This window comes from Molossus molossus, unplaced genomic scaffold (assembly GCF_014108415.1).
Source record: "Molossus molossus isolate mMolMol1 unplaced genomic scaffold, mMolMol1.p scaffold_m16_p_14, whole genome shotgun sequence".
Taxonomy (NCBI): Eukaryota; Metazoa; Chordata; class Mammalia; order Chiroptera; family Molossidae; genus Molossus; species Molossus molossus.
Genome location: NW_023425349.1, coordinates 57,347,501 through 57,361,732, shown reverse-complemented (window position 1 = coordinate 57,361,732; position 14,232 = coordinate 57,347,501). Strand labels below are relative to the sequence as shown.

Below are 14,232 nucleotides of genomic sequence, written 5' to 3'. Positions count from 1 at the left end.
AAAATCGATCAGCAGGAATGGACACAGACGATCCTGATGTTGAAATCAAAAGATAATGACTTTAAAATAACTGTGATAATAATGATAAAAAATCTATATGAAAGAATAGATACAGCCTCCTCATTTCACTGACACTAAACAAAGGCTGATGTCAGTTGTTAAAGTTCTGAACAGTTCCATAAAAGTAAATCGGCCACTCAAGTGCCTGCCCACCACTGATTCTCTGCCTCACAAAAATCTAACTACTAAAGGATTAGTTCTTGTCATCTGGGGATATCAGGACCCAGTACCAATAATCAATATCCCATGTTTTTTCATGCTGTACTGTTTTTTAAATATGCTGAAAATTACCCCTAGGTATAAAAATACACACAAAAACACAAAAATATTCCTTATATCCTCAGAAAGCCTCTCCAATCATTGACTTCATGGGCTTTACAATAGCTATCTGGTATTCCAGAGGTTTTAAAAAATATATAATTCATAACTATTAATTATCAATCATGTAAATATATTTAATACCCAACTAGTATTACATACTATATAATACATAGGGTTTTCCTAAGTGCCTGGAACGCAGCAAGATATGAAATAAACTATGATATTTATTAGTATTATGTGGTATTAGTACTTTTTTACCTTTCTATCCTCAATTAATAACAAAGTTGGATGCTTAACATTAATCCTTTTTTTTTCAACACCAAATTAAAAGATGGCAGTCCTCTTGCTATTTTATGCCTATAAGCCACAGTGTAACCATTATCCATAACTTTATATGACTTATATTTTTGGTAGTGGGAGGAAAAATAGTTGGTTATAAAGCCCAAGTTTCACATCTTCTCATTCAGTCCAAAATCAAATAGGAAATCTCTAATATCCAGCAAGTATGTATTACAGGTGCTAATAATATTCCTCTGAAATGCAATTATTTTACTGACGCTTTGACAGAAACCATAAAGATTTTCAATTATCTAAATTTGTAAATTAAAATGTCCCACCTGACAAGTTAAACTAGTACAAGATGGCAGAAATGCTTTGTTTAAAGGCTCCTTTTGGCCCTGGCCGGTTTGGCTCAGCGGTTAGAGCGTCGGCCTGCGGTCCAGAGTGACCCGGGTTCGGTTCCCGCTAAGGGCATGTTCCTCGGTTGCAGTTTGTCCCTGGCCCTGGTTGGGTTGTGAGGGTGGCAACCACTCGATGTGTCCCTTCACATCGATGTTTCTCTCTCTCTCTCTCTCTCTCTCTCTCTCTCTCTCTCTCTCTCTCTCTCCCACTCTATCTGAACAAAATATCAAAAAAAATAATAAATAAATAAATAAAGGCTCCTTTTTGTATGCCCATCTCCATGAACCACACAGTTTTAACCACCAGGTGGAGGTAGAATATCATGCTTGTACAGTTCCACCTAGTTAGGTACTATCAGACATTCAAAATTTCTTATGCAACAGGTTACATTCTTGAAAAGAATCTATAAGCTGAAATAAAATATGAAGAGGAAATTTTTGACCAAGGTGATAATACGAAATCAATCTTTTGTAACCCTGATCACATTTAAGCAAACAAAAACAAAGCATTTGTTTTCTATGAATAGATTAAGCAAGGCAAGACAATAGTCAGTCACTTGCAAACAATTTCATTTAATATGTACCAGTATTTGTACTATATTCTAAAAAAATAGTGAAAAACCTTTTATTAGAATTGTGAATAAGAATTTTAAAAACATAGGTGTTATATTCTTATAGTTCAATATATTTATATATTACATCCATATAGTTCAATATTTAGTAAGAGTACCTAGTAAAAAGTCTTTTTACCAAAACTGTCCCTCAGCCACTCAGTTCTCATGCTCAATTTCTTATGTATTCTTCCAGAACAATACATAGTCTAACACCACCAGCTCCCTTTTAAAAACAAATAGTAGCATTATTATATATAGTATACCTTGCTTTTTCAACCAAAAACATATTTGGGAAGTTTTCTTCAGTGAAGAGTACCCTCACTGTTTTAACAGATGCATCTTATTCCTATTGTACAGATGTAAGAAGTTTAAACAGCTCCCTATTAATAGCTATTTAGGTGGTTTTCAACCGTTTACTACTGTAAGCAATGTATAATGAAAAACCCTGTGAGCATGTCATCTCCAATATGTATTATTATATTTGCAAGATTAATTTCTAAAAGTAAAATGCTAGGCAAAGTCATGAACATTTGTAACTTTGATAGATACTGCTTGATCAATTTTTATAGATATGGTATCTTTTTAAGTTTTTTAAAAACTTGATTTTAGAGAAAGAAAGGGAAAGGGAGAGAGAGAGGAAAGGAAGGAGGGACAGAGAGAGAGAGAGGAGAGAGAGAGAGAGAGAGAGAGCAAGAAACATTGATGTGAGAGAAACATCGATCAGCTGCCTCCCGTATGTACCCCAACTGTGGACTGAACCTGCAAGTGAGGTATATGCCCTGACAGGGAATGGAACCCTTGACCCTTCAATGCGATGACACTCCAACCAACCGAGCCACACCAGCCAGTGTGATATGGTATGAATTTATATTCCCAAAGTTCTCATGTCCCTATCCCCTCCCCAAGACAACATGTTATCTAACTGCTTATAATGAGTATCAGAGACATTTATTTAATGTCCTAATGGAAATCTATTAAGTACTATATTAACTGAAATATAAAAAATAAAACAAATTGTTTACATTTTCTGTCCCTTTGTTCTACTGTGTCTTTTTCTTGTTATAGAAACTATGTATTAGGAAAATTGGCTTTTTGTGATATTTACTATATTTGCTTGTTTTCAGTTTGTGCCTTTTATCTTACTTATGGTGTATTTATTTTTTTCCAGGCAGGTTTTTAAAAAACTTTCATATAACTGAATTGACAGTTTTCTTTCATAAGTTTACTTGCAGACATTTTGACAGGAAGGTTTCAGTGACTTCTAATAAAATATATTTTGAGTTAGAATACTTCTTTAACCAATTTCTCTCAATATTTTCTTCTAACAAGTCTGGGCAATACAGTTAAGAACTGCTGGCCATTTTGATGCATAGAATGTTGGAATACTACCATTATAATTTCATGATTGCACATGACTGGGCTCAATAACATCTAAAGGTTGTTGGGGGGGGTCCAACTTTAATCCTGGATTCAGCTAAAAATAACTGTTTAAAAAAATGAAAGAGCCCGGCCGGTATGGCTCAGTGGGTTATAGTGTCATCCCTTGCACTGAAAAGGTCACAGGTTCAATTCCCTGGTCAGAGCACATACCTGGGTTGTAGGTTCAATCCCAGCCCCGTTGGGGTGTGCCAGAGGCCATCAATCAATGTTGCTCTCTCACAAGTATCTCTCTGCCTCTCTCCCTTCCTCTTGCTCTAAAATCAATTGGGAAAAAAATTCCTCAGGTGAGAGTTAAAAATAATAATAATTATTATTATTGTAATAAAAAGCACACTTATGACAAGACCCCACATATCAGAGAACTAAAATGTCAAAATGTGAAGCAATTAAGGAAATAAAGCTAAATTATAGGTACAGTCATTTGTTTTTTCTACCAATGGATGTAAAATAACTTTGGGTATTTTGGTACTCTGGCCTTACTATAAAACCTTTATTGACATTTGGATCAGAAAGCTCAACTTTCTTCCAAATGTAAATATATTTCTCTAAAACTTATACAGGCTATAAAAATGAAGGCATTTTCTCTTTTTCTCAACTTGTGTAATTATTATCAGCATCTTTTTTAAGTAACAAGGACTATGTCATATCATTCAAACAATTCTAGATCTTACAAAAAATATAAACTTCTGAAATAATAATATAGTTGGTATATCCAATTTATGGGCTTCATTACAATTTAAGTACACTAATGTATTATCTATAAATTCTCACATTTTTTTATAAGGGTTAATCAAGCATTTCTCATGCTAAAAAAGTTATCCTCAAAGAAAAAAAATGAAATCAACCTTCTTATTGGTCATATGATTAATCAACTACATTGCCTACTGTCATCACAAATTACTATATTTAACCAAAGTACTGTACCTCATTATGGGTGCTTGCAAATCTAATATTTTCTTCATCTCCAAAGTTAATGCTGGAGCACACTGTTCTTCCTTAAAATGGGGTGTCCCCTTCATTTGTGGACTTCCTCTAAAAAAATAGCAAACATACGGGATTAAAGAAAAAGAAATTGTATTCTCATTCACTCTGTGACTAATATACATCCAATTAAATAAACTTAATCAGACTTATAAATCAGGTGTTTATCCTTTAGGTTCTCCGATGAAAAACAGACCTAAATTCCATTATACCAGACATATCTGTTTATCAATTAGAAATAAATGTGTTTGACCAATGTAATTTGTGTTGGAGAGGTGGGAGTAAAGGGAGAATAGCAAAGAATCATAGGTGAAAAAAACACACGAGATAAAAGTGAACTCTCAAAAGAACCAACAGACATTTTGTTTAAATTGACTGACAGCTCTTTCTGAGATGGGCAACTATGGAAGATATACATCATTCTAATTGTGTTATGTCCAAAGTGATCTAAATAAATCCTCACCTCATCTTACCTTACTCTGTACCTCATTCTTTATTTCTATCCTTTGGGTATGTATCAGAATTAGGTCAGATTCAGAGACACAATTAGACATTTCACATGAAACTTGGTAATAAATAGCAAAATAGCTAAATTTGAAAACTCCATGACATTAAATGAGTGGCTAGGTCAGTCTTAACATAACTAAGCTGTATCATGCAACCATTCACAGGGACTATAAAGCTGTCCTGGAATCTTTATCTCCACATGGCATAGGACTATCTTTCTCAATGCCTGTGCTGGAATTTAATAGCTATCTGTCTCTTCTTATTATCCGCCCTCACTTACTCTTGGCAATAATTAGCCTGCCTAAGTCATCTCTCCCTCTCCAGTCACCTATAACCCTGGAAATCAATTTGTCAATACTATTAAAATTATGTGCAAAGAATCTAACGATCAACAGCTTTCAAGATACTTTGTGAAAATTATTTTGATGCTCAGAAAGCTTTCTGCTTACTTTCTAGTTTTAGATAATTTTCCATATAGAAGCTTGGTGGCAATCTAGTGACTGATGTGTTTGGTTTAGGTCTGGGAAATTTACATTTATTTCTTTAATATAATAATGAGGTTCTCCAATTCTGTTTTCTCTCACTGAAACTCCTATTAAGTTAGATACTGAGGGGAAAATCAACTTCTCCTTTTCTCTTGTACTTTGTCTTTTGTTCTATATCCTGAGAGAGTTCCTGAACTGTTTTTCCAGTGCTTTTATTTCTGCTTATCGTACTTTTTATTCCAGAACTTTCTCACTCACCTCCCTTTTTCTTATAGCATCCATGGCTTTTTATTGTTTTAATTAGATAGTATCTGTCTGAAGTTGTTAATCATCATTTCCTCAGTGTTTTTGTTTCCTGCATTGCCTATTTTCTTTGAGTTTCCTTTTTTCTGTTATGTCACTCTTTTACATTGGAGACTTTCCTAAAATGGCTGATAATCCTTGGCCATTCACATTTAACAAGTTAACAAGAACAAGCTAATTATAAACTCTTTATGTTCAAGCTGGGTTTGTCAACTGGTGAACTTCAGGGTAATGACCAGTTGTCATTTTTGTTAAGGTATTCAAATTATGAGTGCCCTCTGGGTCATTTTCTGGAGTGGTTTAATCTCCCAGGGAAGGATCCCTCAATCCTGCCTGGGATATCTGTGCACAGAATCCAGAAGTCTGAAGCCAAGCAGAGGAAAACGGCTTGTCGTACTTCTGTTCAGTATTACAACTTTCACTCAACCCCCATCTTCAGTTTAGCAGCTCATCCTTGTTCTACAATGTGGAAATGCCTCTGGTTTAATCAGACAATACATTATCTGTATCCTGTGATGTAGGAACAAGAAATCCTTATTCCTCATTTAGATTTTTAAAATAATCTTCCTTTTTATGGCTGCTGGCTCACTCCTATATTCCGTGATACTAGTGCAACTAATGCTGTGTCTTCCCAGGGTTTTACAGTTCAAACATGCTGCTTTTCATCTGTACTAGGGATTGATATTCTTCCTAAGTCATTCTTTCTCATCCAATTTTTAGCTCAAGGGTTAGAGATACTACCAGCTTTCATTAAAAATGGAAATAGTATTTCAACTTTTTGTTCTGTTGGCTATTTTCTCTGTACTGCAGGCCGACACTCTAACCGTTGAGCCAAACTGGCCAGGGCTCTGTTGGCTATTTTCAAGAAAAGAGATGAAAACCCTCTATTTCACTTATCTAAATACTCTCATTTATTAGAGCAAAAGTATTATAAGAATTTTAAAGCAAATTTAGGTAGATCCTGACTTTTCAATTTTAGAAAAGTAATAGCATGTTTGGGTTGGTTACAGGAAATGAGTTAGGTTTAGATACGATGAATCTGATGTTACCTATAGGGACATCTAATTGGATATATCCTGCAAGGCAGGCCTGAAGCTTAAGAAAGTGGTACTACAGTAAGGAAATAGTGTATGTGGAGCTCATCCACATAAACTGAATAATTAAAATGTAAACTAGAACACAGAACAAACCCCTAAGGAACACTAGAGCATAATTTAGGTACTAGATAGTAATCCAAGGTTTTGATTTAAACCTAATGAATGACATTTTCATGAAGTAGATGGCATTAACTCTATTTTTCAGATGAGTAAAATAAAAGAAAGCAACATGATTAATCTTGAAAGCTAAGGAAAGCCACTAAAAAAATTTTATGTAGAGAAATGGCCTATATATTTTACGTTAGAAAATTCATTTAGGAGAAACCTATAAAGATGGTTTAAGAAGACATTATAACAATCCAGGAGGAAAGTGGCAAAACTCAAACTAAAGTCCTAAAACTTCGATATCACAGACTAATTCAGGTGAGGGGCTGTCCGTTAAAGCCAAAAGTCTATTATATAATAAAGTAAGTTTTCCAAATATGTATGTTAAAAAACTGACAAATTAGTTAACCTGTTTTTACTTATCTAGACACATTTGTAATTAAAATTATGTATGAAAAGTTAAATTTCCCAGAAAAGTTTTCTCTATGTATTACTGTAACTTTAAATTTATACTAAGTCTAGTAAATTCATGCATTCACCAGTCACTTCAAATAAACAGATGCACACTGCTTGGGATGGTTTAGGGCATGTTAAAAGTGCTACAGAAAGTCATCCCATGGGATAACAGCCAATTATCAATGCTGTGTGAGCACAAGCTAATCATCTGTGAACGCTGTTTACAAGTGGTGACTCTTGGATCTAAACATGTAGACTCTAGCTGTAAATATGTATTATTTATTTATGTCAGCAAAATCACTACAGTGTTTTTTTCCAACATACGGCCTTTTTGCTAAAATTTGTTAAAAATAGCAGTGAATTAATAACAACAAAATAACCTGTTAGTTTAATTATAAGCAAATCTTGGTTAAAAGCATTTTAAAATTAACAGGATGTTAATTTTCACAGATGATGTATGGAACGGAAATTTTGTTGGTTAAATCTGAAGTCTGTTAAATTGAGGTCCACAAAGTCGAGGGCTTACTATTGGGTTGCTAGAAGAGGGACAAGGCATGAGGGATACATCCAAGGTAGAATGCACAGAACCTACAGAAGGTAGAATAGAAGGGACCCGCTACACTGGCTATTAGGTAGAGCCAAATAAACTCAAGTGAATGGTGGTGTCACTTACAGAAAAAGGAAATTGGCCATAATAAGCTTTGCCAGGATTGAGCTACTTAAAAATAAGATTTAAAAAAAAATTTTACACTTAACAAAAAATTTCTCCATTCTGACTTTTCAACTATAAGTTAATAGATAGGACCTAAAATTTATTACAATAATATCTTAACTTTCTTGCCTGTTAAATCTCACCAATCCAGAATGATCTTCCCCTGGGTATATATTTTATTCCCTCATCCCAGATCTTTTTGAATGTTATCATCTCAGCAAAGACCCTGACCACTCTATTTCGAGTTGTCCCCCCAGTCTCTATTCCCATTACCTGCTTTATTTTTCTCCACAGAATGTATCTCCTAATTTGTAATGTATATTACTTATTTATCTGTCTACTAGAAGAACAGCTCTCTGCGTAGAGTTTTTATTTTTTCCTTTGTCCACTGCTGCATCCCCAGTATCCACAACAGTCACAGAGCTTGAAAAAACTTCAATACTTAAATGGAGAGAGATGGATAGATGAAAATAATTTTTCAGAAGGGTTTTCTGAAATAGGTGGTACCCTTATCACCAGGGCTTTATATATATGTTTGTTTGTTTTCAAAGCTTTTTGTTTATAATCACACATCCAGACAGTCTTCAGTCTGATAAGAACAATGCTCTCTGAATTGGACAGATCCTTGAACACTTCTATAATTCTTTGGATTTAGGTGCCAGTCTCAAAACTATGGTCAACAGGGGAGTAGTTTCATTGCCCAGATTTTATATAAGAACATTCTTAACAATCTTATTAGTAAGTGCTCATGCAATTATGATGTGAGTTAACAGATATATAAAATATACAAATTTCAATAGCTAAAGGCTACATATGTACATTTACAGAATACATACATATTGAAATCAAAGTACATATGTGATGTTTTTAGAAGAACAAGAAAATAAAGAAAAGCAGTTAGTTTCTTCTCCAGACAATTAATACTCAAAACCTACTAGCAAAAAAAAAAAAAGTTGAGGGAAACTTTCACATTTGTAATTCAGACCTCTTTTCTCTTTTCTCCTCTAAACTTGATGTACTTTAGTATATGTGTCTGGAGTTTTGAAAGAGTAAATTGTATGGAGGTTGGAAACCACAAACCTTGATTAGTTATTCTTTTCTTGCTTTCCACCTAGCATTAATTCATCAACTGTCTGCTCAGGTCTCACAATCTAATGAAATACACTGGGAATGGGAGACATGGGGAGCTTTGATAGTTGTTTTAGAGAGATTTTTTTTCCAGTGAGATAATATCTATATTTTTAACATTTGATAATTAAATGTACTGAATTTTAGTACTTTTTAAAACACAAACTTTGGTGTCAATAGGCTGGGTCTCTGACAAGAGGTTAACAGTAGGAGTGAAAAACAGAAAGAATATGGGGGAAAATGTCTGCTTTCAATAAAGTATACATTACGGTAACATATTTGTTGAAATTATTTTCATTGTAATGAAAGAAATCTGATTGCAGATTCAAGATCTACTAAACTCATATTTAAAGATAAACACATGAACACATTCTAAAGCTAAATACACATTTCTGATTTATTAATTTCACTGCAAGTTCCACGATACAAAAGAAAAGCCAGACCACCTTCAGTAGATAAGTCTATTCATTGGTCTGTGTAACTGATATGAAGGGATAGTTTAATATACAACAGAGTTTATAAAGACGTAACAGATAAAGGTGAAATATTCATTAATCAAAGAAAAAATGACCTTTGAGGCATAGAAAGTCATTTAATAGACTGCCATCATTGTTGAAGACTGACTCCCAACATCAACAGGAAGGATGCTGGAAACGACACTCTATGGAAACTATGGAAGATCACAGGGGCATCTGATCTGTCTCAAGTGGAGCATACTGGAAAATGATATGAGGTCTGAGGTTAAGATGCTGTCACATAATACAGGGAGTTGAGATACTCTAGAAAAACTTATGTGATGAACTCATAAGATTTAGAGTACAGAAACAAAAGACAAGAGAGTTTCTATAATTGAGAAGACAACTACAAACTACTAGCCTTAATTATGATGCTTCTATTCTTCAAGACTATTACAAATCATTCCAGATCTCCCCTTTTTGATTCCCTATTTTCCAAATAAATCCCAAAGTAGATGGCTAGATAGGTATAAATACAGTTGAGGCAATATAGTATTAGTCATAAAGAGCACAGACTTTGAAGATACAACACTTATGTCTAAATCTTGTGCCACTTACTAGTGTGACTATGAATGAGTTACTTGGCCTCTCTCTACTGCAGTTTGCAGAGTAACTGTACCTAATTACCTTATAGGGCTGCTACAGGAATTAAACCTGTTTTAAAAAGTACTTAGAACAGCATCTTGAACTGCATAAACATTTACAATGACACAAATAACAACAATGATACACTGCCAAAAGTAAACATTTTAAGCCCTGGCCTGTTTGGTTCAGCGGTTAGAGCATTGGCCGGCGGACCAGAGAGTCCTGGGTTCGGCTTCCGCTAAGGGCACGTACCTCAGTTGCGGTTTGTCCCCAGGCCCGGATGGGGTCATGTGGGTGGTAACCACTCAATGTGTCTCTCTTACATCGATGTTTCTCTCTCTCTTCCTCCCTCTCTCCCTCCCGTTCTATCTGAAGATAAATGCAAAAATGTTCTTGGGTGAGGATAAAAAAAAAAGTAAACATTTTAAAAACCTTCCTCAAACCCATATATGGGCCACTATTTTCCGGGTTTTAAAAACTTTAACTCATATTATCCTCCAAACAATTGAAGAAGAAAATAGTTTTATTCCAATTTTACAAACAGGTTCTACAGAAAAATTAGAAACTCACTAGTCTAAGTAACCCAACTAGAATGTAGTCCAGTATGCAAATATATAACAGGCTGACTCTCTAAATCCTCTAATTTGCTCCGCTCTGCGAAACTCTTACAAGAGATTTAAAAAAAAATTTTATACAGCAGTTACTAGGAGTAAAACTCGGGGGTGGGGGGTGGGGTGGGGGGGATACATTATTATCCAGTTAAATACAAAAAAAATAAAAAATTACTTAATATATAATATATAACTTATATAATATGTAAAATTACTTGAAATATTAGAAATCAGGTAAAAATTTGGTGAGGGGAAAAAAATATACTGATGATAATAGCAGCTGTCTTTTACTGATTTTCCCATGAGCTAGGCACTTATCTGAATATTTAATATGCATGTTCTGTCTCAATTAATCCTAGGAAATAATTATTACTGTGATCTTATTCTACAGATGAGGAAACAGTATTAAATAACTTAATAGAAGTCATACAGCTGAACAAAGGCAGAGCTGACATTCAATTCCTAGTCTATCAGATGCCAAAGCCTATTCCTTTAACCACTATTCAAGCTGCCCTAAGGTTATACACATTTTATTGAGCTCATGTATTAAAACCCCAAATCTCCAATATAATATATGGAAGAACACTCAAATTAAAATTAAAAATAATGCCCTTTATTAGTTCTGTAGCCTAACATACACAGTCAAACATAGCAAAGTTTATACACTGTCAGGATTACTACTTAGTTAGATGGCATCCTCTTGAATCTTAGAATCAGAAGGCAAGAAACTCTTTAAAACTTTTCTGGAATACAAAAGTGATTCTTAAAATACTATTCCAAAACACTGTGTGTGTATATCTGTATGTATGTATGTGTGTATGTAAATCATGTTAGTAAGAAAACAGTATTTTTTACTGTTTCAAGACATGTTATTTCCTTACCCAGCCTACCTAGAGCAGTATAAATTATTCCAGTTAAATTCAGATTATTCTGATTACTGTTTTTCATTGACAGGACATGTCTAAATTGAGCAATACAATGGGTTTAAATGCAGTAGTTCAAAATGGACAAGTAAATGATATTTTAGACACTGATAACAAGTTCTTCATAAGGGTCACAAAATTATTACTTAGAATGAAAAAATAGTAAGCTGTATATTACCCATAAAACTGAATTTAAAATTTCTAAATATATCAATGTCCTATTACAATGTCCATACCATTTTAACATTACATTTTTTCTACCAAAGGTTTTTGCATTAAAGACTTTTATTGAAAAATAATCAAATTAAATTCCATCAAAAGAATTTCTGTCCTTTACAAAAGACTTCCAAAACTAAGGAACACCTCAATTAACACTGTATTTCTTACAAAAAGAAGTGACTATAGCACGAAGAAAAATTTATATAGTTTCCTAAAATCTATACTAAAGGAAACTGAGCTACAAGACATTATGTTAACCTTTCCCAAAATGTATTCTCAAGAATATTAACAAGTGTTATTTGAAGAAACACTTTCATAATGCCATTTATAAAGAAATTGTGGACTTTTTGTTTTAGATTTTTCAAATACATGTTTTGTTTTGTTTTTTACCACAATAAATATAATATATGCATTATCAAAATTTTTGGAAAATTCAAGAATTAAAAGAAGCTGAAATAATCACACAGTTCTACCATTCAGGAGTAGTAACTATATATATATATATATTATTTTAGCTTTTTTCTTTAGATGATTTTTGTTTTGTTTTACAAAGTTGTGGTCATATTACATATATACTTTTGTTTCTTTACTAGGCATTATATGATTAGATTCTCAAGTTTATAAATTTTTCTGAGAAACTATATTTAATGATGCATATTATTTGAGATGACTATATCACAGTTGACTCCTACCTTTGTATATATCTACTAGAAGAAGTGTACAAGAACACTTTACTATTCTTCCACAACTGTTTTTTATTTTTATTTATTTTTTTAACTTATCTTTATTATTGAATGTATTACAGATGTCACCCTCTTTTTTCTCCTGTTGATACCCCCCTCCCCAATCCCGCTCTCCACCTGCCTTCCATCACACTACTGTTGGTGTCCATTGGTTATGCATATATGCATAAAAGGTCTTTGGTTTATCTCATCCTACCGGCCCCTCCCCCTTCCCTTTGAGGTTCATCAGTCTAACAACCAATTTGTACTTCTTATTTCTTTTTGTTTTTTACTACTGAAATGTAATTAAAAAAAATTATTGTATTGAATGCTTTGTCTTGAGTTATTTAATGTTTCGAGTTACTAATTAACATAGGTTTGCCATGTTTGTTAATTATATTTCCTCTTACGAGATTGCTTTTACCTATTTATCTTTTAAAATCTTTGTTTCTCAGCAATTTATGTTTTCTTTATAAAAAATAGTAAGCCTTCATCCAATTTACTGCAAAATGTTTCCATTTGTTACTTGCCCATTTAATGTTGTTTATTTTCCTGTTAATTCTCTGAAATTTAAATTTTCACATAAGAAAATCTATTTTCCCTTTAATTTCTTACACCACCTAGAAATGTGATATTTATTTATATTTTCATAAGCTTTAACGGCTTGATCTTTTTACAAAAAGATGTTATGCTTTAAAATGATATGTTTTTATTTCAAAAGTTGTTTCAATAAAATGTCCTTTCATTTCAAATTTAAGGTTAAAAAAAGTAAGAAATAAAACAATGCAAAATATATAAAATAACATAGTTTAAAGATCAAAAGTCCATGTTTTCTCAAATTCTCTTCTATTCATATACAAAAAAATATATACAAGAAAAAGTGTCCTTCTAGCTTACTAAGACATTTCACCTCTTCCCCTAATGATCTCTTAGCTCCTCCCTGATAAGGATGGAAAATCCTAGATCTGGAGTATATTAATAGTAATTCTGAATGTCCAAGAAGGGATATAGTACATTTATCCAAGATTCTCAGGCTTATTTCATTGCACAATTTTTTATTTAAGTAATGACAGTTCAAAGACCTGGTAAGATTTGAAACACTATTTTGGAAATGCTGGCTCAGCTTATTTTAATCACCTCAGACAACCCAGAACTGTAATGTTTTTGTAAATACAAAGTATGCATATCAAATATTAAAAGAATGAAAGACAAACTTACTTGGGATACACTGGCTCATAAAGGTACTTGTCCCCTCTCGTAGATGTAATATGAAAAAATAAGATGTAGCCATTTGCCGTCTGAAAGATAAATTTATTTACCATGAATTAAAGGATAAGGTTTGAATGTAACCCTAAATTTTAATTTTATATATTCTTACTTTGAAAACACTTCACTTTTAAGAACCCTCTTTAGAAGAGCTATGGTCTAATTACACAAATTTTAAAAGTGACTTTGTTTTCATATAACCCATGAAAAGGATTTCTATATTTTGAAAGCATTTCATAAATGTCATTGAAATGAATAGTTCATATTATACTTAGATATTAATATTCTAAAATAAACATACTATTAATTTATTATTTTTTGCAAAATATATAGAACTTCTGGAACTCTAAGATATGGCAAATATTTTTTCCAAATTTTAAAAGCAACAATGTCACCAAATAGTAACTGTATAATGAAATTCTTAATTCTACTCAGAGTTTGTATAGTACACTTTTAGAATAACATAGTTATATATTTCAAAATTAATTAACTGGCCTCTAAC

General features: G+C 32.8%; 1 protein-coding gene across 7 annotated transcripts in view; it reads right to left on the bottom strand.

Moving 5' to 3' along the window:
- RIC1 (RIC1 homolog, RAB6A GEF complex partner 1) overlaps positions 1-14,232 on the bottom strand; it is a 143,547-nt gene that overhangs the window by 68,801 nt on the left and 60,514 nt on the right. For all 7 annotated transcript variants that reach the window (XM_036260284.1, XM_036260285.1, XM_036260288.1 and 4 more), the window contains exons 3-4: positions 13,683-13,762; positions 4,040-4,147 (exon numbers count right to left, since the gene is read on the bottom strand). In XM_036260284.1, the coding sequence (XP_036116177.1) occupies positions 4,040-4,147; positions 13,683-13,762 (188 nt within the window). The remainder of the gene's footprint in view (positions 1-4,039; positions 4,148-13,682; positions 13,763-14,232) is intronic.